This window comes from Panthera pardus, unplaced genomic scaffold (genome assembly GCF_024362965.1).
Source record: "Panthera pardus isolate Hobbes unplaced genomic scaffold, ASM2436296v1 HiC_scaffold_10, whole genome shotgun sequence".
Classification (NCBI taxonomy): domain Eukaryota; kingdom Metazoa; phylum Chordata; class Mammalia; order Carnivora; family Felidae; genus Panthera; species Panthera pardus.
Window position 1 is genome coordinate 34,361,225 of NW_026526655.1, and position 27,537 is coordinate 34,388,761.

Below are 27,537 nucleotides of genomic sequence, written 5' to 3' on the forward strand. Positions count from 1 at the left end.
CACATGAAAAGATGGGCAATAAATTTTTAAAATTTACAACTGTATGAGCCAACACTGGGGAACTAAAGTAAAACATATCTATGATCCAAATATTTTCCACCTGTGAGAGGTCAATGACAAAAAACAAAAACAAAATGAACAAAACAATCTCCAACCAACAGTAAGTTAAAATTCTATTTTATAATGTTAAAAACATTATTGAAAAGAAATTCTATTCAAAAAACATTCTTTAAAGAAACAGTTTTTTTTAAGTTTATAAAGATGTAGAATTAACACATAAAGAAAGAGCAAATGCAAATACATGAAAGGGACACAATATTGTTAGAACAAAAGCAAATCAATTGGTAAAAAAGCTTTTAACATAAGAAATTACATCTTCAAATTTATATTTAAAAAAACTTACAGGGGCGCCAGGGTGGCTCAGTCGGTTAAGCATCCGACTTCAGCTCAGGTCATGATCTCAAGGTCCGTGAGTTCGAGCCCTGCATCAGGTTCTGTGCTGTCAGTTCAGAGCCTGAAGCCTGCTAGGGATTCTATGTCTCCCTCTCTCTCTTCCCCTCCCCCATTCACACTCTGTTTCTATCAAAAAATGAATAAACGTTAAAAAAATTTTTTTAAAAACTTATAAATTAGTGTAGAGGATGGCTTGGAAAGGGAGAGACTGGAAGTACAAAAAATAAAATTCATATGCCATTAACATCAGTTCCTTCAAAAGTGAGGTTAATTGTACTTATAAATAATAAGAACAAGGAAAATCATTCCTCAGTTTTGTATAATCTAAATCTAGACAGAGTCATGGTGTCTGAAATCAGGGTTTCCTCATAACTCAGGAGAGGAGGCTCACATGTTTCTGAGATTGCCCAGCACACATGCCAGAAGAGCTCAGGTTGGATGTGGGAGCATTACACACGAGGTAGGTTTTTGTTTGTTTGTTTTCTTAGCTAGGTCAGATCACAAAATCTCCCTCAGTGACCTTTGAGAGGAGGTCACTGGCATCCCCCTGCATACTGTTAAACAACAGAAATTCAACTGAGTAAATTTAAAGATCAAATTGAATTAGGTCACTTTCCTAAGGGGAATGGAAAGAGTTAATCAGGAGGATTATTTCACCAGTGCTAATCAGGTGATTCCATGTTGACTGACTAAAGATTATATTCCTGGGGAATTGCATTTTGGTTAGGTATTAAGTCTTAATTTGCTGACATGAAGTTTAGCACAAGGGACTCCATTTGGGGCCTACTGTCTCCTTTTTAACGACACCTTTTACAGTTGTACCTCACATTCTGCCCCATAGAATAGCATCCAGTTAGCAGGAATGTAAGCCTGACAAATTCTCATAGGAACCAAGAATGAGGAATTAGTTCTTTCACGGAAAGGAGGAGAATTATGGTTTTCTTAACATCCTCTCCCAATACTTGAACAACATTCACTTAATTCTGAGTCCTCAAGTGGGAAATTGCTTTCTCCACTTCCAGTCTTCTTATGCCTTATGAAATCTCTGCACCACCATTAACTCTGTGTCCCAGGTTAAAGCTTTGGAATAACATCCTTTTATTTTATTTTATTTTTTATTTATTTAATGCTTAACAATTTGAAGGGAATCAATGACTCTAGGTTGAGAGGTGCCTGGGTGGCTCTGCCGGCTAAGTGCCCAACTTTGGCCCAGGTCATCACCTCACAGTTCATGAGTTCAAGCCCTGTGTGGGGCTCTGGGCTGACAGCTCAGAGCCTGGAGCCTGCTTCAGATTCTGTGTGTGTGTCTCTCTCTCTGCCCACCCTCACCCCCACACTCATGCTCTGTGTCTCTCACAAACATTTAGAAAAATGATTCTAGGTTGAAAGCAGATGAGAGATGTACAAAGAACATTCTGCCACTGCTTTTGAACTTTATGATGTTACATTTCATTTATGCTTATTGTATTTTTTATCTACTGTAAGTTTTTTAGGAACTTTTTCATTGAATCAAAAATAAAATTAAAACCATGCCTGTGGCTATCAATCTCCAGTAGCTATTATTGCAAAGCCAGAGATTTAGGCTTGAATTTGCATAGGAATTAAGTTGTCCTGACTTCCATTCTCTCCCCTTCCTGCCATCCAAAAGAAAAAAAAAAATAAGCTGATAGCAGCATTTTACTAACAAATAAATTAAGCATAGTGTTATGCAACTAAACAGCATCAATTAAGAGGGAAGAAGAGTTTTTTCCTCAGTGTGAAAGTAGGTTGTGGCATTTGTTTCCCCATGTTTTTCTTGTCATCCTTATTGCTCACTTCAAAGTTCACCTCAGTAAGGATGGTGAGGATATCTTCGCCCCTGAAAAACAACAACATTGTGACCATCTGTGGGGAAACAACACTGGCAAACCCTTCTCATCTGCTGTACTCAGGGACAGTTCTTTCCCTCAAAACATCAGGCATTGGAAATCATAAGTTGCTAAACTGATTTGTATCAAAGCTTTCCAGGTAAAGGAGTTGCCTCAGAGCTTAATAACTTATCTTTGGTTTACTCAAGATCTCTACTGACCATCAGAAACCTCGGTGTCAACATCAGATTTGAGTTCTTTCCCTCCTGATCTGTTTGTTCCTTACTCTTCTATGTACTATGTCACTTGCCACCATAATTGCTTCAGTGCCCCCCAAACATCCTCTGCCTCAGATCAACATTGCTTCTGTGATCATCTAATGATCACTTTGGGGCAAGGGAAAACCCAATGTCTCCTACAGCTGCCCCACCCCTTTCTCACCAGCCTCTCTTCTCAGGTTAGCTGGGCAACCTGCTCATTCGTAGTCAAGGTTACAAAAGAAAAACATGGTGTTGATGTTATGATTCACTCCTTTGTCTACCATGGGAAATTCCCACTCTTCATACACTTAAAGCATGGTGAGATATAGAGCTAGAAGATTTCTTGCTATTCACCCATTGCATGTGCATTTGTGTGGACTGTGACTACAAAACCATCATTTAGGGTATAATAAATGAAAGAAGAATATTTTCCCACATTTTGTGGCTTCAAATTAAGCCAAATTAGTGGGAATATAAAGGGTTTCTACTCTTTGGTACTTATCTCCCACAACACACCAAGAGGGTTTAAGGTTGGTTAGCTATTATACAACTTTGACAGAGTTGGAGGATGTTAAAAATTGAAATGGGTTATTGTACCTTCTTGGAAGACTCCCAAAACCAGTTAAGTTGGCTCAGTCATGTTCTACCTAAAAACAAAGCTGAGCTGACTTTACCATCATTCCCTGCTCTATGATACCCTATCATTTCAGATGCTAGATAAAAGAAACTCTGCAGTAAGTACCTCAGTTTTTTTCCATCTGTGAACTGAAGATATTAACACTTGCCCCCTCTCCCATTTTGCAACTGACCTGGAAAGTACAACTATGTAATTGATAGCTAGAAATTTAGAAATGAATGAAAGGCAGAGCAAGCAAAAATTACCTAGGACATCTTTCTCTTAGGCTCTGGCAAAGTGACTGGATATACCAGGTCCCCTCCGTAGGGTTTCGGTAGGAAACACAGTTGTTCACAGTGGCCATCCCCAGCAGAAAATCAGCCTCATCTGGGATATATCTCTTCTGAAATGATGAGTCCATTTCTAAGTAGTCTTCCTTCTGTTCAGAGTCAGTCTCAACAGCTATACCTCTCTGGTAGTTATCCCCTTGACAAGCCTGAATAAAAAAGATTTTGGGCTTGCCTGCAAGGGAAGGGCACTTTGAACCAGTGAAGTAAGAAGTCAGCTCATAGATGGGGGCTTCCTGCCCATCAGAGCCATAAATAATGCCTTTGTCTCCATGGGAGAGGATACAGCAGATGAAGCAATCTTTGTTATTATGGTCCATTCTTTGGTAGGATTTCAGAACTTCACAGATTGTCTTTGCTGTAGAGTCTTTGAAATTCACAATCTCAAAATGAAGCTCACTAAAGGTCTTACTCAAAGCTTCTGAAAAGTGAAATAAGAAAAGTCATATTACACCACAGTAATTCCCAGACCACAGCCCAATAGAGAGAACATTGATCAGATAAAGAATGTGAAACAGAACTGAAGAGCAAGGCCATTTATATCACCTGGCTGAATTCCATAGTTTTCTAATATTTATTGCCCTTAGCAGAAAACATTTCTAGTCCTGAGGCAAATGAGAAAGGGGAGAGTGCTATTGTTGGCCTTTTGTCTTTTCTCAACTAGGCTATAAGATGGGTAAGCTATTATATAGGCTTAGTACCAAACCAATCTAAATAATAATGTATTACTTACATAGAACAAAAAGCAAAAACATTTTTAAAATTTTTTAATTTATTTTACTTTTTAAAATGTTTATTTTTTTTGAGAGAGAAAGAGAATTTAAGCAGGGCCCAATCCCATGACTTTGGGATCATAACCTGAGCCAAAATCAAGAGTCAGATGCTCAACCAATTGAGCCACACAGGAGCACCCCAAAACACTTTTTAATAAAAGATCCATATTTATTTTATCTCAAGCACTCTCAAAAATTGTTTACCAAAATGCAAGATATGAACCTTTCAAAAGTCAAGTAGAACTGAAAGTCCTATTACAAAAAAGCTATCCCTTTTCTACTTCTCCCTTTTACCCAATCATGTTCCATGAATGCAACCACTTTCAACTTTTAACTACTTTTTTTTTTTGGTATTAGCCTCCATCTTGTAACGAATTTGGGCACTTTGCTATTTACTATTTTATAAATTTTAGCCTTATGTAACTTATGTATTGAGTTCCTATTATGGAAGATGAGCATTTTTTTAAGTTTATTTATTTTAAGAGAGTGCATGCACATGCAGAGAAGGGGCAGAGAAAGCGAGAGAGAATCCCAAGCAGGTTCTGTACTGTCAGTGCTCAAACTCACTAACCATGAGATCATGACTGAAGCCAAAATCGAGTCCACTCAACCAACTGAGCCAGCCAGGCACCCCACAGGATGAGCATATGAACTCTTATTCAGTTGTTTACAACTTTTAAAATTTTTGATGTTTATTTATTATTTTGACAGAGAGAGAGAGAGAGTAGTGGGGAAGGGGCAGAGAGAGGGAGACACAGAATCCGAAGCAGGCTCTGAGGGTCAGCACAGAACCTGACATGGGGCTCGAACCCATGGCCTGCAGACCACAATATCAGGACCTGAGCTGAAGTCAGACGCTTAACTGACTGAGCCACCGAGGTGCCCCAGTTGTTTACAACTTTTAGTTGAATCAATAGTAAGATGAAAATATACCTTAATTATGCTTTTCTTATTAAATTTTTTCTTTCCTGGAATTAGTAATTGCATTATTTTTTCATTGCTTTGTTTTCTATATGCATAACATTATTTTTCCCCCTAGTGCTCTAAGATCTAGTAAAAGTCAACGTTTTCAGGCTGCTTGATTCTTTTTTTAAAACTAAAAATTATATATATTTAAGGTGTACAGCATGAAGTTATTACCACAGTCAAGCTGATAACATATCTCCTCACATACTTAATTACTGTGTGTGAGTGTGTGTGTGATGAGTTCACCTGAAATACTAGTATTCAATACAGTCTTATTAACTATAGTCATTATGTCATACATTAGATCTCTAGACTTTTTCATCCTAGAGATCTGCAAATTTATACCTACCCTTTGACCAAAAACCCAGAAATACAATCAAATATTATTTTAATAAAAGTGTTTTAACAAAATTAATGAAAATCAAAGGCCTGTTTCTCCAATACCAAGGTATATGATGATGAGTGATACAGTCAGTGGGCTTCAGCTCTGTGGCTTTTGAAATCTTAGAACAGATTTGCTTGAATAAACAACTGTTAACAGAGACCATTAGCAGAATCTTGATGATTAAAATCAACCTACATTAATTTTCCAAACTTTATTCAGTTAAAAAAATATATATCATTACCTGACATTATGACTCATAACATCAACCAGTTGAGCCACACTAAGGGCCCTGCTAAGGGCATTTTCAAAAATACAGTTGTTGGGTTGGATTGTTTCTATTATCACTTTTAGTAGTAACCATTTCTATTTTCACATGCTGCCAATTTTTTTTTCATTTAACCTATAAGTTCTCAATCTTATCCTAAATAGGCTGAGCAAAAGAATTTCTGGCTAGTTTAATATTTGAAAAGACCATTTCTATTAAAGACTGACAATTTCATCTACGCTTATAGCCCAACTTTTATAAATGCAACTTCTAAAAATATTTTTAATTTTTTTTTTAATGTTTGTTTTTGAGAAAGAGCACGAGCAGGGGAGGAGCAGAGAGAGAGGGAGACACAGACTCTGAAGCAGGCTCCAGGCTCTGAGCTGTCAGCATAGAGCCCGATGCAGACTAAAAGTCATGAACTATAAGATCATGACCTGAGCCAAAGTCAGATGCTTAACCAACTGAGCCACCCAGGCGCCCCTAAATTTTTTTTTAAGTTTATTATTTTGAGAGAGACAGAGACAGCTAACAGTTAACAGCTAACTAGACTGATAACCTTCAGGGTTTCCTTTGCTTCCCGCCAAAGAGAGTAGGGAACAGGCTAATGAAACAATGTAGCTGATGAGTCTTTGAAGGTTAATAAATCGAAGCAATTATGTCTAGAAAGGCAATTCATGCACTGGCTCCTTGAGACAAAAATATAGAGCCAGCAAGATCATGAGCATTTGCTGCTTACACCTAAATCACTAACTAGAAACAGTTTTTGAAATATCAAGCTAAAAGAGACAGCATGAGTAGGGGAGTGGCAGAGAGAGAGGGAGAGAGAAAGAGAATCCGAAGCAGGCTCTGCACTGTTGTGCACAGCCTGATGCGGGGCTCAAACCCACAAAACTGCAAGATCACAACCTGACCAGAAACCAAAAGTTGGACGCTTGACCAAATGAACCACCCAGATGCCCCTATAAATGCAACTCCTATATATGGTCTTGATCCCAAAGCAATGTTTACACCTAATAATTAATACATTCTACAGAAGCAGTATTAGTTTAGTTGAATTAAAAGCAAAGCTTGTTGGGGCGCCTGGGTGGCGCAGTCGGTTAAGCGTCCGACTTAAGCCAGGTCACGATCTCGCGGTCCGTGAGTTCGAGCCCCGCGTCAGGCTCTGGGCTGATGGCTCGGAGCCTGGAGCCTGTTTCCGATTCTGTGTCTCCCTCTCTCTCTGCCCCTCCCCCGTTCATGCTCTGTCTCTCTCTGCCCCAAAAATAAATTTAAAAAAGTTGAAAAAAAAAATTAAAAAAAAAAAAAAGCAAAGCTTGTTGTTGCTTTTTATTATTAGTCTTTTATTAAGACTCAATATTTTACCCTAGATACATTACTTTGATTAAAAATTAATTTAAAAAAAACAAAAGCAGGGTCACCTGGGTGGCTTAGTCAGTTGAACATCCAACTTCGGCTCAGGTCATGATCTCATGGTTTGTGAGTTCGAGCCCCACATCGGGCTCTCTCGGCTGTCAGCACAGAGCCTGCTTCAGATCCTCTGTACTCCCCTCTCTCCCCTGCTCATGCTCTCTCTCTCTCTCTCTCTCTCAAAAATAAATAAACACTTCAAAAAATGAAATTAAGAAATTAAAAACCAAACGCAGAAAACTAACGAATACATAAGAATGTTCTTCACTTCCACCAGGAAATATATCTATTTTTTTTTTCTGAAACATGTGGCCCTGTTGGTACTTTCCTTTTGATAAAAACATAGGCATTGTTCTTTCCTTTTGATAAAAACATAGGCATTAGAAATATTTCATTTCTTTTCAGGGTCCTACTGTACCTGCATCGAAGTTTGTTCCATTCCTATCCTTAATGTTCTGAAGTTTGGGCACATCCTTCCGTGCTCTGCTAAAATCATAATTGTTAAAGATCAAACAATATCCGCGAGGTTTGCTTTTCATTCGGTAAACTTTGTCCGATGTCTGGAAAACAAAAATCCAACCCAGGAGCTGACTTTGTGGGTCAAACACTTGAGAATTGAACAGATGACTCCCTAGTAAGAAGCCAGTCTGTCCCCTTAGCCAAACTGGGACCCAAGTGTACTTACAATGTCCCTACCCCAACTTGACATTGTTTCTCTGGTGAACTGGTTTCCACCTGTTCTCCGGACACATGATTCCCCAGACTTCTGCCCCACAGTTAGTGTGTAAAATCAGTGTCCCAGTACTTGGGCCTCCTGAGCACTTTGCACATATATTAATATGGTTGTCATCAGAGCATATTTTCATTATTTGTTTTAGTTTACGCTCAAGGTGGCTAACATCTGCACAAGGAACTAGAACTTAAATTTTTTAATGTGAAATTTATTGTCAAATTGGTTTCCATACAACACCCAGCGCTCATCCCAACAGGTGCCTTCCTCAATGCACATCACCCACTTTCCCCTCCCTCCCACCCTAGAATTTATTAATTTGTGAAAGCTCTGTCAGGAGTTGATGAATGAATGAACATCCTAATGCTGTCTTTGGGTTGCCTGTCTGTCACCTTGTGATTCCCTTGGCTAGCCATTCAACTCATCTGTGTTTCTGGGCTAACAGTTGAGGGTCTGCCCTTCACACATGACATAGCGTGGTTCCTGGATTTTGAAAGCCGATGACTTAGTTTGGCTCTCAGGACCACAGTGATTGGAGGAGAGAGATGCACTAGTCAGGCAGGTCTTGGCTATGCTGCAGGTTACAGGATCCAGATTCTAGTACCTGACAGCATCAGTCAGAGATGGCCCTGTGTTCTGACTCTCCCAGGGCTGTCTCAGTGCTGAGATATTCAGCACGTATTGGGAAATCTATGCAGCTCCTCGAGGTAGAGAAAAGGGCTCCACACTAAGGGCTCAAGCTCCTGGCTCTACTACTTAATAACCTTAAGACTTTGTGCAAGTTACCAGAGCTCTCTTGCACTTAATACGTTTAGCAGTTCAATAGGGACCACACTTACAGAGCACTTTGCTATTTGCAAAGTGCCACATGACTTTGGTTACTCTTTGATTTTCAGACTTAGATCTGGTAATCTGCTCAGGAGCCCACTTTTAACTGGTCTCTCTCAGCTTACTTTCAAGTCTCCCACTAGACTGATAACCTTCAGGGTTTCCTTTGCTTCCCGCCAAAGAAAGTAGGGAACAGGCTAATGAAACAGAATGTAGCTGGTGAGTTTTTGAAGGTTAATAAATCGAGGCAATTATGTCTAGAAAGGCAATTCATGCACTGGCTCCTTGAGACAAAAATATAGAGCCGGCAAGATCATGAGCATTTGCTGCTTACACCTAAATCACTAACTAGAAACAGTTTTTGAAATATCAAGCTAAAAGAAAAGCTTGCTTTTCCCAGTCCTGCTAGACTTTTCCCCCCAAAGCTTTCTCCCACTCGGGCTGAGGCAGCTGCTGAAAGAATTGCATAGGAGGGTTCTCACTTGCTCTGCCCACCAACTATTCCAATGCCTTTGTCTTTGGTTTTGAAATAAAATTTCAACACTTTTTAACATTAAAACTTAAAAAATAACATTTTAAAATTTGTCCTTTTGTGAAAATTTTCTATAGTTCTCAAAATTTCCCACAAGTGTCTGCCCCTTAGTAGTTTATCTAAGAAGCTTAAAAGCTAAGGAATATAAGAACTAGAATCTGCAATGTGAAGAGAAAAAAGGAACCGGGATTTCTCCATACCTGTGACTCACTGTCCTGTTCTTCTAGAGAGTCCGATAATGCCATCATTGCCAGGGATTCCTCCCCTACAAGCAACGGAGAATGAGACATGGCAGGGACGATACTTTGGTAAAGAAACACAAAGCACCCAGGACATCGTAAGGTCCCCTTTAAAATGAAAATTCACAGACTGCCTTGAATGTAATATCCTTGCAGTCCACAGAATAAGTAAAAATCTTTTTACTGACTAACTCTTCATCTATTTCAAACTCGCCACACTGGGGCTGCAAGGTCTATGTCTTTTGACAACTTTTTTTATGTTTTTCAATGTGTAGAGGTGACAAGCAGGCACTGAGCCTACTTCTTGATACTAGGAGAGCAAGACCATTAAGATGTAGATGTGGTAGAAAGGTGTGGAAAGGAGGCAATAAGGGTGTCAGATAGTAAATTAAGTAAGTCTTAAAACTGTATTTCCAATATTACCATTTGACAATTCATCTGGACTTCTTTGAAGGCTCATTCTTCCCTCTGAATTAAAAAATAAACACATATTTGATTAGAAACAATCGTGACATAGAGGGACTTGCCAATTTAAGAATACATTTTGCTAATTCACAGCTGTCAAGTTATTTCTACCTCTGCTTAATTCTTCATAATCAGTGATTTTCTTCAGCAGGCTCTTGTTGATTTGGTCACAGATTCTTTTCAGAGTGTCCAAATTTCTTTCCCCTAGGATGACCCTCTTTTCCATCTCTATGAAAATATCAAGCAAGTTCTAAAAGGAAAAGAAATGAAGTTGGAAGACTGGATTGATACATACTGGCTTTTAGATTAGATTTTCTTTTTTTAATTCCATTCTCTCCAAACAGAGAGCCCACCCTAGCTTCCCAAGCTGACCCTCCTGAGAGGACATCCTGCCTGGTCTTATGAAACCCATATAGCACTAGAAAAGCAATTCTGTGTTTTCTGGATCAGTCAGATAGAAGTGAGAAGATAGAGAAATGACATCAGATGGCATCCAGGCCCTGGGCCCTAGGCCCCAAGCCCTATGCTGAAACTACCTGTGGGCACCTTTGTGTGAAGTCTGTGAAACAGCCTGAGATGCATGGCTAAGACACAGTACCCTGGTCTCCATGGTGACAGCCCTGGGGACTGTCTCTGTCCCAACACTGCCTCTGGTACCTGATTCACCTCCAGTCCCGCATTCACACACACGCACACATGCATACACACGCATAGAGTTCCAGATCCCAGTTGATTTCAGAGACTACACAAGTGGGAAGATGTCTCCAGCTCACCACTGTCTTTCCTGGCTCTGTAAGGTCCCACACCAGGCTGTACCTCCACAATCAATCTTCCTCTGTAGCTCCTGACTCTGTCATGCTCCTGATAATTAATGTGAGAAGCATTTCCCAGTATACAAAGGAATCCTATCTACAACACTGCTGCCTGACAACTATTTTCTTCTCCCCCAGTTGAAAAGTGAGAGTCCAAGTTGTTTTTACTAGACTAGCCCTCTCTCCAGTCTCAGCAGTTCTCACTGGCTGACTCAACCTCAGGACCAAATCTTGGTGAAACACCGGTCTTACCATATCATCATCCACTTTACATCTGGAGATCTCCTGGCTCAAAAGAAACTTAAACGACCTCAATTCCAATTTGTTTACATCTTCTGAAATCTGAAAAAGCATGACCCTGTGGTGGAAAATGGAGACACTTTAGAAATGGTTTCTTAGGGTCAGTAAGTTAAGCATTCAGCTCTTGATTTTGGCTCAGGTCATGATCTCACGGTTCGTGAGTTCGAGCCCCATATGGGGGTCTGCACTGACAGCACAGAGCCTGCTTGGGATTCTCTCTCTTCTCTCTCTGCCTCTTCTCGGCTTGTGCATGGGCTCTTTAAATACATACATACATCCATATATACACAAACAAACAGACATCAAAGAAAAGAAATGTTTTCATAAATAATTTCCAATTTGATAAAAGGAGTCACAGTGGAGACTTGATTCTGTTCACTTCCCCTTAAAACAAAGATAGCTAATGACATAATTTATGAGTGGAGTTCTTGCAAAGAGGCTGCTGTGATGGCACAGAAGGCTATTGACTCATGCCCAACTATTCTCCCCTTAACATAATTTAAAGTTACACTAATTTTGTCATTCAGTTCATTTCAGTTAAGTGAAGTGTGTTTTTCCTTGGTCCCTCACTATAAAATCAAGAGTTTGTTTCAGTAGAAAAAAGTTTTTACTTAGGAAATTATGCTTTTCAAAATGCAAACTGGATGGGGCGCCTGGGTGGCTCAGTCGGTTAAGCAGCTGACTTCGGCTCAGGTCATGATCTCGCGGTGCGTGAGTTTGAGTCCCGCATCAGGCTCTGTGCTGACAGCTCAGAGCCTGGAGCCTGTTTCAGATTCTGTGTCTCCCTCTCTCTGACCCTCCCCCATTCATGCTCTGTCTCTCTCTGTCTCAAAAATAAATAAACATTAAAAAAAAATTTTTTTTTAATGCAAACTGGATCGTCACTTCCTTAATTAAAACTTGCCAGTGCTCTCCCATACGAAGGGGAAACACATGGTTCTGGAATACGGACCTTTATGAAGCCCAGCCTACCCTTCAGCTTCTCAGGCCGCTCCTCACCACCCACCCTCATCTCCTCTTTAAACACACCTGGCTGCCCTGCTCCTCACCCCTTATGCGTTGCTCCCCACACCCACATTCCCTTGTCCATCTGCAGACAGCCAACCACTCATCCACTAACAGCTCAGGGACCATCTGAGTGTCTTCAGAGCTGCATTCAACCCACTGTGCCTTTGCCACAGCAGAAGGTTTACACACAATGTTATAATTGTTTATGAAGCTCTCTGAGTCCCCTGAGAGCAGAGTCCATGTCCTTTTTGTTTCCATAAGCCCAGTGAGTCATGAGGTACAGTAAGTGCAGAGGCCCCAGACTACTGAGGTATTGGAAGCTTGGTTCCACCATCTCAGAGCTGTGTGACTATAGACATGTTGTGTACTTTTTCCCTCACCTATAAACTTGTAGATAATTCTATATACCACTGGGATATATTGAGAATGACATGACTATATTTATCTGAAGTGCTTAAACCAATCTTTGGCAACATACTAAGTATTCAATACATAATAGGCATTATTTTTTTTTTAACTTTTTTTTAACATTTATTCATTCTTGAGAGACCAAGTGTGAATGGGGGAGGGGCAGAGAGAGAGACACACACACACACACACACACACACAGAATCTGAAGCAGTTTTCAAGCTCTGAGCTGTCAGCACAGAGCCTGACTTGGGGCTTGAACTCATGTATGGTGGGATCATGGCCTGAGCTGAAGTTGGACGCTCAAATGATTGAGGCACCCAGACACCCTTATTGTTTCTTTTTTCTTTTTTTAAGTTTATTTATTTTGGAAGACAGCGAGAGAGAGAGAGAGAGAGAGAGAGAGAGCGAGCCAGGGAGGGGCAAAGAAAGAGGGAGAGAGAGAAAATCCCAACCAGTCTCTGTGCTGTCAGGGCGGAGCCCATTGCAGGGCTCCACACCACCAACAGTGAGATCAGGACCCAAGCTGAAATCAAGAGTCAAAGGCTCAACCGAGTCACCCAGGTGCCCCAGGCATTATTATTTCTTAATCCATGATAGGTTCTCAGGATATGTTTACTGAACGAACAAAGGAATGTTTAATAATTCAGAAAACCTTTCACTATTATGGTGTAAAGGAAAATAACGTTAACACAAAAACATGCTAACTTCAAATTAGAAAATGAAAATTCTGGGGCGCCTGGGTGGCTCAGTCGGTTAGCGTCCGACTTCGGCTCAGGTGGTGATCTCGCAGTCCGTGAGTTCGAGCCTCGCGTCAGGCTCTGTGCTGACAGCTCAGAGCCTGGAGCCTGTTTCAGATTCTGTGTCTCCCTCTCTCTGACCCTCCCCCGTTCATGCTCTGTCTCTCTCTGTCTCAAAAATAAAGGTTAAAAAAAATTAAAAAAAAAGAAAATGAAAATTCTGAAAATAAATTTAGTGTGGAACTGGAAGTTACTCAGTATTATCATCTGCTTCATCCTCCCTCTCATGGATTCTACCCTAGAAGTATTTCTCCAAAGCTTTCCAAGTTTGGCTGAGATTAGGTCCAATCAAAAGCTACTGTCCCTTTTAACTTTATTACAAAGTATTTTCCCTTTTACTTTCCTCATTACTAAAACTTACTAGCTTCCATCACAGTCTAGAAACAAATCTGGGTAGTTCATAAGATACTTATTTTATAGGTAGCAATTATAATTTGAAAATAAAAATGTCTAGGGCTTTCTTATAAGTGGAAAGTGGCCACACTAGCATACTTTTTATTTCCTGGCTAACATCCAACAATGATTAACTGTAGAACTTGTGCTGACCTTTTGTTCCCAAGCTAACATGTTAAAGAGTTTAACAGATAGATCCTCCCTTGTAGGGACTCTTAGCCCTCCAACAGAGTTACAGCTCATTGTGTGGCATTGATAATACACTTCAACTTTGCTTATGTGGCAGAAGGAGTGCAACTTTCAGAAGACCAAGATGGTGGGCCTAAGATGAGACTCTCTAGCTTTCCTCATTCTAGGGTTGTTGTTTTTAGGACTAATTTGTGCCTTAATGGAAAAAATTGTTATAGAGATGTCACAATTCCATTAAGCCAAAGTTATCCAGTATTAAATAATGTCCTCCCCCAATGCTTCTCCTAAATTCATGTCCATCCTGGATGTGGGAATGCAACTTTATTTGGAAAAAGGGTCTTTGCTGATGTAATCTTGTTAAGATGAGGTCACACTAAATTAGGGTATGCCCTAACCCAATGACTGGTGTCTTTACAAGAAGAGGGAAATTCCAACAAACAGGCACAGAAAGGAGACAGAGCTTAGAGCGATTCATCTAAAAGACAAGGAACACCAAGGATTGCCTGCCAGTGCCAGAAGCTAGGGGAGAAAGAAACATGAAACAGATTCTCCCTAGAGCTCTGAAAGGATCCAAGCCTGTTGACACCTTGACTTCAAACTTTTAACCCCCAGAACTATGAGTGTATAAATGTCTCTACTACACTAAGGCACTCAGTCTGTGGTAGTTTGTTACAGCATCCCTAGGAAACTAGTATACCCAGAATATCTCTCTTTCAAAATGCTCAAGCTTCGAGTAGAGAAACGTATGATAAGGAACATGCCAGAATCTCAGATCTCTGAGATTAAGGACCAGGGTGTTCATAAATAGACAGGCCAGTAGAAGATAGTGGCTTTCAGCCCTGGCTGTGAGGACTTACTGTCACACATGCCATTGTTAATGACAAGAAAGAACAGACTGAGAAATGGGCCACAGCTAAGGCTTGAGTAGAAGTTTCCAGAAGGAAAGCTAAAAAGAACTTTACAAAGGGGGTATTGAAATAGAAAAGTTGGTAATGTGTTTCTATTTTAAAAGTCTGTTACCAACTCATCAAGAGGTAACAGAACATGGCTTGTTATCAACCCTGGGTACCCACTCTCCCACAGGTGGGGAGAGGCCTAGCTGTGAGGCATTTGGCAGGACAGACGACCAAAGTCACAGCTGTTCTCCTGGCAGAAGCTAAGCACACAGGGGCCAGTTTTTGTGGGGTCCAGCCTGACCTGTCCAGAATGGCAGCATACACCCCTCATTGGAGAACTTTGTGATACAAGTCTTTCAGTGTGGAATAAAAGCCTAACACCCCACTGAGAATATCCATAGTCATCCACAAGCAGGCAGGAGGGGGATTTCATGTAAGAAGTAGTGACGCTTTATCCAATAATAGGCAAAGTAAGCACATGCTATGGACAGAGGCAGAGCAGAGGCAACAAAAGAGGAGACAGAACAGAGAGAGACAACATTCAGAAGATGTCTGTTTTAATTTCAGCATACCTATAGGTAATATTTCACTTTGGAAACAAAAGTGTTTTTATTTTATGGTTTAACTTTTTTTCCTGAATTATATATAGGGTCTCTAAATGTCTTAATCTGACCCTGGTGGGACATCTTCAAGGAACTTCCAAAGTCATACCACACAGACACCTGCCATCAGCCCTGCCCACAAAGATATGTCCACTGCACCCACACCTCCCAGTGTCTGAATTGTGAAGGTTCTCCCCACCTGTAGGGAGGGATCTGGGCTCTGCCTGGTATCTGAAGCTCCTGCTCCATTGCTTCCTTGCTGGTGTTCAGGTAGTTGAACAGCAGGTCCAGTCTATTAATTCGGAAAAGCAGCTCCTTCAAGAAGGACAGGTTGCTTTCCTCCAACATTCTCTTTTCCTGGAGTCTCTGGAATAACATCAAGGCATCTTTGATGGGTTCTTGCTTCTTTTGTGGGATGTAGTCCAGGCTCAGGAATTTGAGGGAGGCCAGCTCATCACTGCCCAGCTGTTCCCCAATATTATACAGACATTTACTGAAATCCATGTTGGTCAAGTGTCAGGAGAATGTTAATTGCAGCCTAGGACAAAATACAATAGTACATTCAGATGAGGAAGAAAACTTCATCAAAACTATTATTTCTACCACACACCAGATATTCTACTGTGGACAGAAGGCAAAAAACAAAAAGGCAAAAAACAAAACACAGGGACAAGTTTCTGTTCTCAAGTAGCTCACTACTTTGTAAAGTAGATATACAAATTAGCCAATGGTCAGAGAGCTGTGACCAGGGTACAGTAGGAATACAGAGGAAAGAGCCCCAACTCAGCCCAGGGGAAGGGCTTCCTAAAGGGAAGACACTTTCAGGAAGGAGGTAAGAAAGGACAATTCTTGGCAAGAAGTAATTTATGCGAAAGATGGAGGCAAGGATGTTCAAGTCAATTCAGGCTGGCACAAGGAGCTCAATAAAGTAAAGCATGAAGTATTTGAGGGTGGGGGTGGTGGGAAAAGGGATGAAGCTGTGAACAGGGACTGTTACAAAGGGCCTCACACTGTGGGGCAACGTCTCAGGCTTTGTCCTAGAGGTGACAGGGAACTAAGAAAAGACTGTAATGTCATCCAGTCTGGGACTAACAATAAAAGTGTGAAGAATAGATGGGAAGGGCTGCTTCCAGAGAAGTGATGAGGTCTGACTGAAATAATAGTGCTAGGAAGACATGATGTACTGTTGTGCCCCAAAGACCTCAGGACCGGCAGCCACAGCTGATCAAGAACCCATGACTGGAAATGAACCAAGTCAACTCTGTCAGCCTTTCAATTCGGTTTCTAAATCAGTGGTTTTTGTATGTGTGAAAATTGAAAACACGGTGAATTATAACATGCTCAGAGTTATGATAATTCACACACCACACACACACAGAAATATTTATATAAAAATTAAAATCAGGTTGCATATCTAGGTGTATACATCTATTTTCCCCTACTTAATATTTAGAATAAACATTTACCCCAACCATTAAATATTCTTTTTTTTTATGTTTATTTATTTATTTTTTGACAGAGAGAGAGCACAAGCAGGGGACAGGGCACAGAGAGAGGGAGATACAGAATCCAAGGCAGGCTCCAGGCTCTGAGCTGTCAGTGCAGAGCTGGATGCAGGGCCCATACCCATGAACCACGAGATCTTGAGCTGAGCCAAAGTCAGATGCTTAACAAACTGAGTCACCCAGGTGCCCCTAAATATTCTTCTTGGGCATATTTTTATTTATTTCTTGATCTCTTGCATGCAGATACATCGAAATTTATTTTATTTTATTTTATTTTCAATATATGAAATTTATTGTCAAATTGGTTTCCATACAACACCCAGTGCTCACCCCAAAAGGTGCCCTCCTCAATACCCATCACCCACCCTCCCCTCCCTCCCACCCCCCATCAACCTTCAGTTTGTTCTCAGTTTTTAACAGTCTCTTATGCTTTGGCTCTCTCCCATTCTAACCTCTTTTTTTTTTTTCCTTCCCCTCCCCCATGGGTTTCTGTTAAGTTTCTCAGGATCCACCTAAGAGTGAAAACATATGGTATCTGTCTTTCTCTGTATGGCTTATTTCACTTAGCATCACACTCTCCAGTTCCATCCATGTTGCTACAAAGGGCCATATTTCATTCTTTCTCATTGCCACGTAGTACTCCATTGTGTATATAAACCACAATTTTTTATCCATTCATCAGTTGATGGACATTTAGGCTCTTTCCATCATTTGGCTATTGTTGAGAGTGCTGCTATAAACATTGGGGTACAAGTACCCCTATGCATCAGTACTCCTGTATCCCTTGGGTAAATTCCTAGCAGTGCTATTGCTGGGTCATAGGGTAGGTCTATCTTTAATTTTCTGAGGAACCTCCACACTGTTTTCCAGAGTGGCTGCACCAATTTGCATTCCCACCAACAGTGCAAGAGGGTTCCCGTTTCTCCACATCCTCTCCAGCATCTATAGTCTCCTGATTTCTTCATTTTGGCCACTCTAACTGGCGTGAGGTGATATCTGAGTGTGGTTTTGATTTGTATTTCCCTGATGAGGAGCGACGTTGAGCATCTTTTCATGTGCCTGTTGGCCATCCAGATGTCTCGAAATTTATTTTAAAGAATTTTCAATTTCTTTACTCTTAAAAATAATATTGTATTGAGAAGCTTTTTTATATATCCTGTGCATAATTCTGATTACCTCACTCTTAGAATTGGAATTATGGGGCAAAACCTTTTTTCTCCCTTTTAACCTAGAGCTTACATTATTGTTTATAACTTATTTTTTAATGTTAATTTTTGAGAGAGAGACAGGGCATGAGTGGGGGAGGGGCAGAGAGGGAGGGAGACACAGAATCCTTAGTAGGCTTCAGGTTCGGAGCTGTCAGCACAGAGCCCCACGCGGGGCTCAAACCCACAAACTGTGAGATCATGACCTGAGCTGAAGTCAGACACTCAACGGACTGAGCCACTCAGGTGCCCCAGGGCTTACATCCTTGTTTAGACAAGTTTTCTTGATTCAGGAAACTAGAAATCTCTTAGGAAGATACACTTTGCACTGGATTCACAAAGGCTCCAGAGCCTACATCTTTCAAAAGCAATCAATTATCATGAAAATTATTTTATTTAGAAAAGATATCTTAAATATATACCCACCATCTAACAGCATATGTTAGAAATGCAGCAGAGGCACCTGAGTGGCTCGGTCAGTTGGGTGTCCAACTTCAGCTCGGGTTATGATCTCAGGGTTCATGGGTTCGAGCCTCGTGTTGAGCTCTGTGCTGACAGCTTGGAGCCTGGAGCCTACTTTGGATTCTGTGTCTCCCTCTCTCTGCCCCTCCCTGCTCACTTTCTGTGTGTGTGTCTCTCTCTCTCAAAAAATAAAACGTTAAAAAAAAATTTTTTTAATGCAGCAAACTTCACTGGACATATAAGGGAACAAACTAGCAAGCTCATTCCTTAAACCACACTCCATAGAAACACACGTGTGCTAAACAGGATATGTGCATGGAGTGTCACCACCACACAATGTGTAACCCTGAACAACTGGAAACACCCCAAATGTCCATCAATAAAGAAATGGCTAAATAAAACAAGGTATGGTCATACTACAGAATATTATGCAGCAGTTAAGAAAGTGTACTCCATCTTCTGAAATAAAAAACAATAGCTATCCAAGATGTGTTATTATGACAGTACAAAAAAACAGAAAAAGAAATTGCAATATTTAAAAAAAAAATCATACATCAGGGCACCTGGGCGGCTCAGTCGGTTAAGCAGACAACTCTGGATTTCGGCTCAGGTCATGATCTCACAGTTCAGAGTATGGAGCCGTTTTGGGATTCTCTATCTCCCTCTTTCTCTCTGCCTCTCTCTGGTGCTTGTGCTAGCCCTCGCTCTCTCTCTCTCTCTCTCCCTCTCTCTCAAAATAAATAAATAAACATTAAAAAAATGTTTAAAAATCATACATCCACTTTTTAAAAAATACTCAAAACAGTACTATTACACTTTCAGTGGTTACAGATACACATACAAAAGCGGAAAAGAAAAAGGTAAGGAGGTTCTGGGAAGAGACAGACCAAATTCAAAAGTTTCTTCTGTGAAATGAAGGAGAAAACTAGGACTTGGGGGTGAAGACGTGAGGAAGGAGAATTGCCCTTTTCCTGTAATACGTTATGAAGAATGTATGCAGATAGTGTCTGTGAAAATGAAACTACTGTAAAAACACTTGGGTGTGTTCTTGGGTTTAAGGTACTGTAAGAGAGTAAGTGAAGGACGAGCAGGAAACGAGGCTGTCTGGGATGCCAAGGGCAGATTAACCAGGAAAGGAGACCAGGGAGAGGAGCGGCACTACCACATGTGTGTTCTTGAAAGAAAAGAACGTATTAGAAGAACTTGAACGTTAAAAAAGAACTTTAAGAGAACTCAGAGACCTTATTTGCCCCCAAAGGAGAAGGAAACTTCCACACACACCTTTCTTAGAAAATAAAAAGTCTAATAGACTAAGTAGAAGACTGGAATATCCAGGTGGTACAAATGACAAACTGTAACAGTATTTCCTCCCAGTAGCAAATGCACGTCCTTTCAAACACGTATCAAATAGTCACGAAGATTGTCCACAAAGAAAATCTTAATGTGAGATTTCCAAAGAGCAGAAATAGTGCAGTCCATATTCTCTTTTAGAAGTTAGCAATGAAATTAGAAATTAATGTGTTAATTAGAAGTTAACAATGAAAAGTGGCCAAGCCAAACATACTACAGAAAGGGCTATCCACGTTTAGGTGGCTTTTTCAACACATGGTGTTAAAACAATTGGGCAGGCTTCTAGAACAAACAAATGGACCATAACTGAACTCCTTACATTAAAATAAGCTGCAGATGGACCAGAGATTCAAACCCAAAAATTAAAATACTCAGGAAAGAAATACAGGACAATTTTTTAAAATAATCATGCTGTGGTGAAGAACCTTTGTAAGTACAACAGAAAACCTGGAAACCAACAAATAAAGGTTGATAAATGTCCTTAAATAATAACCAAAATATTCTACAAAAATAAGCCAAGCAAAATTTAAAAATTAATAAATCTTGCACTTAGGGAAAAAAGTAGAAAAAGGACCTACTTTCTTAAAATAAGGCTCCCGTAAGTCCATTTTTTTTGAAAAAGAGATAAAAGAGATAAAGAGATCCAATCCAATGCATAAACAGGTAAGCACACAGTTCATAAGCATCGTAAGCACAGAGTTCAGAGAAAAGTAAGTACCAGTGGCTTTATTTTTTTAAACCAATGGCTTTCAAACATTTGAAAACATATTCAACCTCATTCACCAAGAAAAAAAAAAAAAAAAGCAAGTTGAAATTACAAAAGACCATTTTTCAACTGCCAAATTGGTGAGGTACAAAACTTGCAATACACAATGTTGCGAGATGGTAGAAATAAAAACAGGTAGGTAGGTAATTTGGTCATATCGGTAAAAATATAAAATGACTTCACAATTTAACTTCTAGGAGTTTTTCCTTCATTAGCTTAAACGTCATGTACTTAAAAACATGTACAAAGCTATTCATGTCTGTACTGCTTGAAAGAACAAAAGGGCAGAAACAACTGTTTATCAATATCAGAAGTTCAATGAAACTCTACTCAGATATTTTTAAAGAATGGGAAGATCTATACAATGTATTATCAAGTGGTGCATGGATTTGTGTATTCACAGATCTTTGAATAGAATACACAAGAAGCTGCTTCAGTGGTTTGCCTCAGAGGAGACGAACTAGAAGCCCAGGGGTGGAGTGGACGACGAGGCCAAGGGGTAGGCAGAAAATAAGGCTTACAGTTTGGATTTTACTAGGTGCATGCATTACTTATTCTACAAGGACTTATATTTAAATTAAAATCACCTCTTAAAGGCCCATTTTCATTCATAAGTTGGAAAGGATCTAAACTAGGTCCAGCCCTGTTTAGCACCATTAGCTCCAATGTCCTTAAAAATTTTATCAGGTCTAACCACTGTTAAAATCTCATTTTACACAGTCAAATGAACCAAAGAATCAAATGAAAGCAGAATCTCTTTTCTTCCCTCTACAAATTTTTTGATAACAATGCTCGTTGTATTCATTTTAGAAAATACGGAAAAGATAAAAAAGAAAATAAAAACTGTCTATAATTCACCATCCAAAGATAATAATATTTTAATATCGAAATAATCGATATTTTATCTAATATTTTACTATCTTTCCTACCAAATATTTTACGTATTTATATTTTCCCTTGTATTTTATCATACCATATTTCTGAGGTATAAGTGGATATTTCCAATGGTAATATTGTAAGTACAACTTGATATCTTCATTTTTTCTTCTACTGCACGGATTTTAAAATTTGTCAAGTACGTAATCATATGATTGGGCCATAATTTATATAACAGCCTCTGCTTACATTTAGAATAAGATCTTGAAATGTCTGTCTCCATATACAACTCTGATTATTTTCTTACAATAATTTCCTAGAAGTACTAACTATTGAAGCCTTCTTAAGGCATCTGTTACATATTTAATAGCATTTTCTGACAGTATATAAATAATAATAATCATACAATACAAGGCCAGGATGACCTGAGGTTGATTATAATATGATTGGCCCTTGGCTCCTGTCCTCTGTAGCTGCCTCATCGCATTCATTTTCTTATCTTTGCAATAATTAGACAATGCTTTCTAAATGATTTTTGCATCACATCAAAATGGAGAGTTCATTGGAAAAATGCTGGAGAGGCTTCTTTTCTGGCCAAGGTTTTACAGGACACACTATGGCATAATATTCAGTCTTTGTTTAGGTCATACATGTCTCTAGTCATAGTGCCTGGAAAAGAATCAGCTGCAACAGAATTTTACACTACTGGCCAAGGAGCCACCTCTAGACACTGAGATCGGTAGATACAGGGACTGGGGGATGGTCCTTGTTTTATGGGACCTAGGTTTACCACATAAGATCAGGAGCTAGAAACTTTGTTATAGTAATATTTTTAAAAGAACTTTTATCATTGTATTTTTCTGATCTTAAAATAGTAAAAGTCACACTTACCCCTTAGAGAAAGTACCAAAAAGTATAAAAAGAAAAAGAAAAATTACTTAGAAACTCACCATTTAGATAACCCTTTGGTTACATTTGGTTTCCTTCCAACTATATTCACGTGTGTGTGTGTGTGTGTGTGTGTGTGTATAAATGCATATATGTAGTGTATTTATATACATACATGAAATACATAAATTTGAATATTTTCATGAATAATATATATGAGCCAGAAGAAAGGAATGGCCTCCAGGAAGTTTTCTTTTACTTTTGATTATATAATATCTGTTAAATAATAAATCCACGTAAGTATATTTGTATTATACAACATATAAGTATCTTTAATATTTTTAATGATAAATTTATGCCCCAGAGTATTTGATATAAATGTTTATTATGATATACAGGCGCTTATAACATATGCATATAAACATAAAAATATTTTTTGACTCGTTGTACTACAAGCCTCTGAAGAAATTGGTATTATCATCTTCATGTTACTATCGTAAAAAAAAAAAAGTTTAGAAAGAAGCTAGTAAGAGAGGTGGCAAGCTCAGATTTGAACATCTCACTTGAGGGCTTCCATGACAAGCCGTGCAAAGATTTAGATTTTATTCTACTTGCAGATGGAAGCCAGTGAAGGAATGTAACCAAAAAAGGCATGTAATCATAATATGTTTAAAGATTAAAATAATAAAAAAAAATTTAAGGCAAAAAAAACCTCCCAAAACACAAAACCAGGAATTCTTAATAAATCCACTTTGGCACAGAACGGATCAGAACCTTATAAATCAAAACTGTATGTGCTAGAACGCGGATTTAGATGGTGTGATCTCATTCCAGAGTCCCAACCCTACCACTGTTTATGTCACAATTTGATTAAGGATGAGGTTCCCTGTATAGTTATACCTGGATCATTCCAGAAAAACTGAACCTAAGCTGGAGGGGGCCTTGAGATCTAGAATCTGTAGGGCCCTCACCGTGGGTCTCAAAAGGACTGCTTGCTAATTCTTGCGGTTTCCCCACCCTCTGCAGCCTAGAAAACTCCAGAATCAAAGGCCTTTTCTCCCTGCAGGCCCAACCAACCTTAGCAAAGAAGCGAATCCTGGGACCCTCACAGTGGCAGCAGCTTCTTCACAGACCCCTGTTTCCTGATGTTTCTAAAGAAAGAGCTTCAGAAGAACTGAGGAAGAACGAGGCACAGCTCGCTCTACTTCCTGTTTTGAAATATCTGAGTCATATAGGCTGACTGAGGCCAACTCGCCTCCGAGTAGCACCTCCTCCCAGAGCTCAAAAGAGTCCTAGAGGAACATGGGACAGGGGGCTGGGTGGGGAACCTGGCCCCCTGAGCTTTGACTCTGTCTGCGAGATTTTGGACGGGTCATTTTGCCTTTGGGACCTCATTACCACCTTCCAAAATGAGAAAGTTTGGACTGAATGGTAACTACGAACCCTTTCTTTCCATATTTCAGGAATTCACAGATTTTTCAGGGTTCATTATGAAGATTTTAATGTTTTCACTCAATAAATATCAGTTGAGCACTTCTGAGAGATCTGATAACTGCAAAGCCCTCATCATGGCTCTGAGAGGGTCTGCTAACCCCCACAGCTAACTCTCCTGGTTTCCCATCTACATAGAATACAAAGATCACCTTCATGGGCCAGGAGGCCACCAGACCCCACCCTCAGTAGCCTAGAAAACTCTAGAATCAAAGGCCCTTCACCTGAAAGGCCCAGATGACCTTACCAAAGAGAAGAATTCTGGGGTCCTTACCATAGTCTGGGCCCTGGAGATATAACTGAACAAAACACAACATTAGCCCAGCCTTTTTGCTGTGAGTCAGTTGAAATGTTTTTTGAGGTTAAAAGAAGAAAAAAAATCAAACATTTCCCTTCCTTTTTTCTTTCCCCAAATAGAATATAAGCTTTCAGAAGGCAGAGACTCACCTTAGGGCTGAGCGGATTACACAAAGTATCTGAAAGTTCCTTCTCACCTGTAGAGGGCTAGGTAAAGTTGCCGTGGTAATATCGATGCCCTTCACTACCATTTGATTCTGCCCATAAAGTCTGAGTGAGAACATAGCAACAGAAGGAAATCCTATTAGTAGCTCAATCATAGCCTAGGAGGTATTCCCTGATTCTTGATGCTTTCTGAGCATCCACCCCAGCATTTGTTCCACTGTTTTGTGACCAGTCCCTGTGCTAGGCTGTGAGCTTCAGAAGGGCAGGGACCATATCTTTCGTGTCTGTGTTCCCAGAACCTGCCACAGGAGTAGCAATATCTATAACCTGCAAATATTTCCTGCAAATCAAGGAGAAGAAGAAACCCCATAAAGGGACAATGGCTATGAACATGGAGTTCCTTGACAGGGATGCTTAAACAGCCAAAGTGTACAAGGTGATGCTCAAAAGTTTTAATGACCCGAGAAATGCAAAATAAAGCAACATGATACCCACTTTGTACCTATCAGATATTGGCCAAGGTTTGCCGGTTGGATCAGCCCGAGGATTGGTGGGCAATTTATGTAGTCCTTCTATAGGACTGTGAACACTATCCATCATGTAATACTATGTAGGAGTTAGAAAGTGGGACCTGGCAAAACCTAGAACTTCAAGTGTCAGACTGCTTGCTTTTTATTTTATTATTTTTTTAATTTTTTTAATTAAAAATATTTTTTTAACATTTATTCATTTTTGAGAGAGTGCGAGCGGGGGAGGGACAGAGAGAGAGGGAGATACAGAATCTGAAGCAGGCTCCAGGCTCTGAGCTGTCAGCAAAGAGCCTGATGCAGGGCTTGAACCCACAAACTGTGAGATCATTACCTAAGCTGAAGTCGGATGCTTAACCGACTAAGCCACCCAGGTGCCCCAGAGTGCTTGCTCTTTAAAAAAAGAAACAGAACGAGCAAAATACAATTTAAATAATACTAATACTTAGTAATAATTGCTAATACTTCCTGGGAATTTAGTAGTACCAGTCACTGTTGTAAGTAGTTAACTTGTATTATTTCCTTGAATCCTCATGAGGTAGTATGAATCCCATCTAATGATGAGGAAACTTATGTACTAGTTCCAGTTCATAGTTAAGAAATTGGGTATATACACAAAACAATGATATGTTTTGCAAAGATATAGATCAATTCAGGGATATTATCAAAAGATTTAGAGCAGCCTTTGGGAGGCAGTAGGGAGGGTAGGAAGTGGGGTGGGAGAGGAATGGGAAGAGAATACCTAGAACAGGGCAGGGGAGAATCTGACAATTAACTCAACCCTCTGCCCAAATGGAAAAGAAAACAAATTAAGTAGGTAAAAAATGAATCTCCAAACTGACCCAGCAGGAAAGAGACATTGTATCTGTATTCAAGGCTGGGGGAGAGGGGGAGAGACACTAAGAACAGAAATGTAGCAGAGGAATTGGAGATCCTTCAGGGATAAAAAGTAGCAAGGCCACAGGCTATGGTTCAGAGGGAAACCCTGCTCAGAGGTCTGGGGCCCTGGCAGGACCCTGAGGTGTGCCCACTCTGCCCCCTGAGTGAGTCCCGGAAACATGGTATTCAGAAGCCACCTCTGTACCAGGCACTCACCTGCTCCACCCTGTCCCAGCGACATCACAGTCACCAAGTGCCGATGCCAGGACCCCTGAACTGCCTAATTTCATACAAATTCCTAAGGCTTTTCCACACAACCAGAGAAAATTCCCATGAAACAGGGTGGGGATGGGGGTGGGGTGGGGATGGAAACACCTCCAGGAAGAAGTTTTCTTTTACTTTCGATAACTCCACTTTCTGCCTCCCCAGGGGATTCACTTCCTGTTCTCGACATTCAGAACTTATTAGCAAATTCAGCAAGGCTTGAAAAAAATCACAAGGGACAAGAGCCGCATCTGGTATTCGGCAAGCCAAAAAGAAAATTCCTCAACAGAAAGAATTAGAAAATAAACTTGATTCCTAAAGCAAGAGGACAGAGATGACTCACTCTAAGAAGAAATGTTTCTTAAAGGAACAGATGCCCCATTTCCAGCCATTCAGAAGAGGGACAGAGACAATGTGTCACCATTTAAACTAACTGGTTAGTGAGGGGGGCGGGCAGAATATGCCACCCCAAAATATACCACTTTGCATATGGATTATTTTTAATTAGACTTTCTTAAGAAATAATCAATGCAAGAAAGACTCTTTGACCCTCCTTTTCCCCCTGAAAGCAGGATATAAATCTGCCATGCGAAAGGTACCCTCCCTGTACCAGGAGGTAGAAAGGTATCCTTATCCTTACAAGGGACAGAGAATTTAAAGCTGAGAAGTTTGAATAAGCAAACCTTATTATTTCCTCACCAATTTACTACTCCAATCCCAAACTTCTTTCTCTTGTCAATTTTTCACAAATTTATTGTTTGCCTACAAGTTATAAAAGCTGCCTGCTTTGGTCATTTCTTTGAGTCTGATATTTCTATGAGCTCCCATAGGTATGAAATTAAATTTGTTCTTCTCTTGTTAATCCATCTGTGTCAATTTAATTATTAGACTAGCCAAAGAACCTAGAAGGGAAGAAGGGAAAAATTTCCCTGCTGCTGCACCTAGAAGTTGGGCATGTTTTATTGGGAAGCATTTACATTGACTACATTTAGTATTAATAACGCCTGTAATTTCCAAAGATAGGTCTAAGACTGCCTGTATCAAGTAAAATGTCACTCTCCTTCTCAAGAAGTCCAGGGAGAGGAATTGTCCCTCTGTTCTCCAATCTCAATGCTGAAACCATAGACCACCCATGAGTTCATATGGCAGGGGCTCTTCTAGGGTCAAAGCCAGCCTCTAGCTGAAATGGGAAATCCTGCACAAGGAAACAGGTGGGTCTGGCCCAGTCCTGAGTAGGGATAACAACACTATTTGCTCCTTGGCCATGCTCTTAGGTTTAGTAATAACCAGTGCCTCCTCCATCCCTAAGCCCAGAGTGGTGGTAACATGGAGATTTGT

At 40.1% G+C, this 27,537-nt stretch overlaps 1 protein-coding gene across 5 annotated transcripts; it reads right to left on the reverse strand.

Annotated features, from left to right (window-relative positions):
• On the reverse strand, positions 1–26,298 carry CASP8 (caspase 8). Of its 5 annotated transcripts, none has more exons than XM_019439213.2 (10): positions 26,152–26,298; positions 24,562–24,634; positions 15,724–16,062; positions 11,181–11,286; positions 10,228–10,366; positions 10,075–10,119; positions 9,613–9,677; positions 7,741–7,882; positions 3,443–3,944; positions 1–2,311 (listed from the first exon to the last, which is right to left on the reverse strand). In XM_019439213.2, the coding sequence occupies exons 3-10, from the start codon at positions 16,026–16,028 to the stop codon at positions 2,176–2,178; spliced, it is 1,440 nt and encodes a 479-aa protein (XP_019294758.1). In that variant the 5' UTR covers positions 16,029–16,062; positions 24,562–24,634; positions 26,152–26,298; the 3' UTR covers positions 1–2,175. The 5 variants fall into 5 exon arrangements, with proteins under 5 accessions (XP_019294758.1, XP_019294753.1, XP_019294756.1 ...); XM_019439208.2 differs by having other exon boundaries at positions 24,515–24,634; XM_019439211.2 differs by lacking the exon at positions 24,562–24,634.
• Positions 26,299–27,537: the final 1,239 nt, after the last annotated feature.

Bases quoted from the DNA above. Each gene is read 5' to 3' on its own strand.
- CASP8 (XM_019439211.2), bottom strand. From the start codon at position 16,028: ATGGATTTCAGTAAATGTCTGTATAATATTGGGGAACAGCTGGGCAGT. The intron at 10,367-11,180 runs GTAAGACCGGTG...TTTTCCTTTTAG, and splicing joins GTAAAGTGGATGATGATATG to AACTTGCTTGATATTTTCAT. The intron at 3,945-7,740 runs GTACAGTAGGAC...TTCACTTTTCAG, and splicing joins TGGAACAAACTTCGATGCAG to AAGCTTTGAGTAAGACCTTT.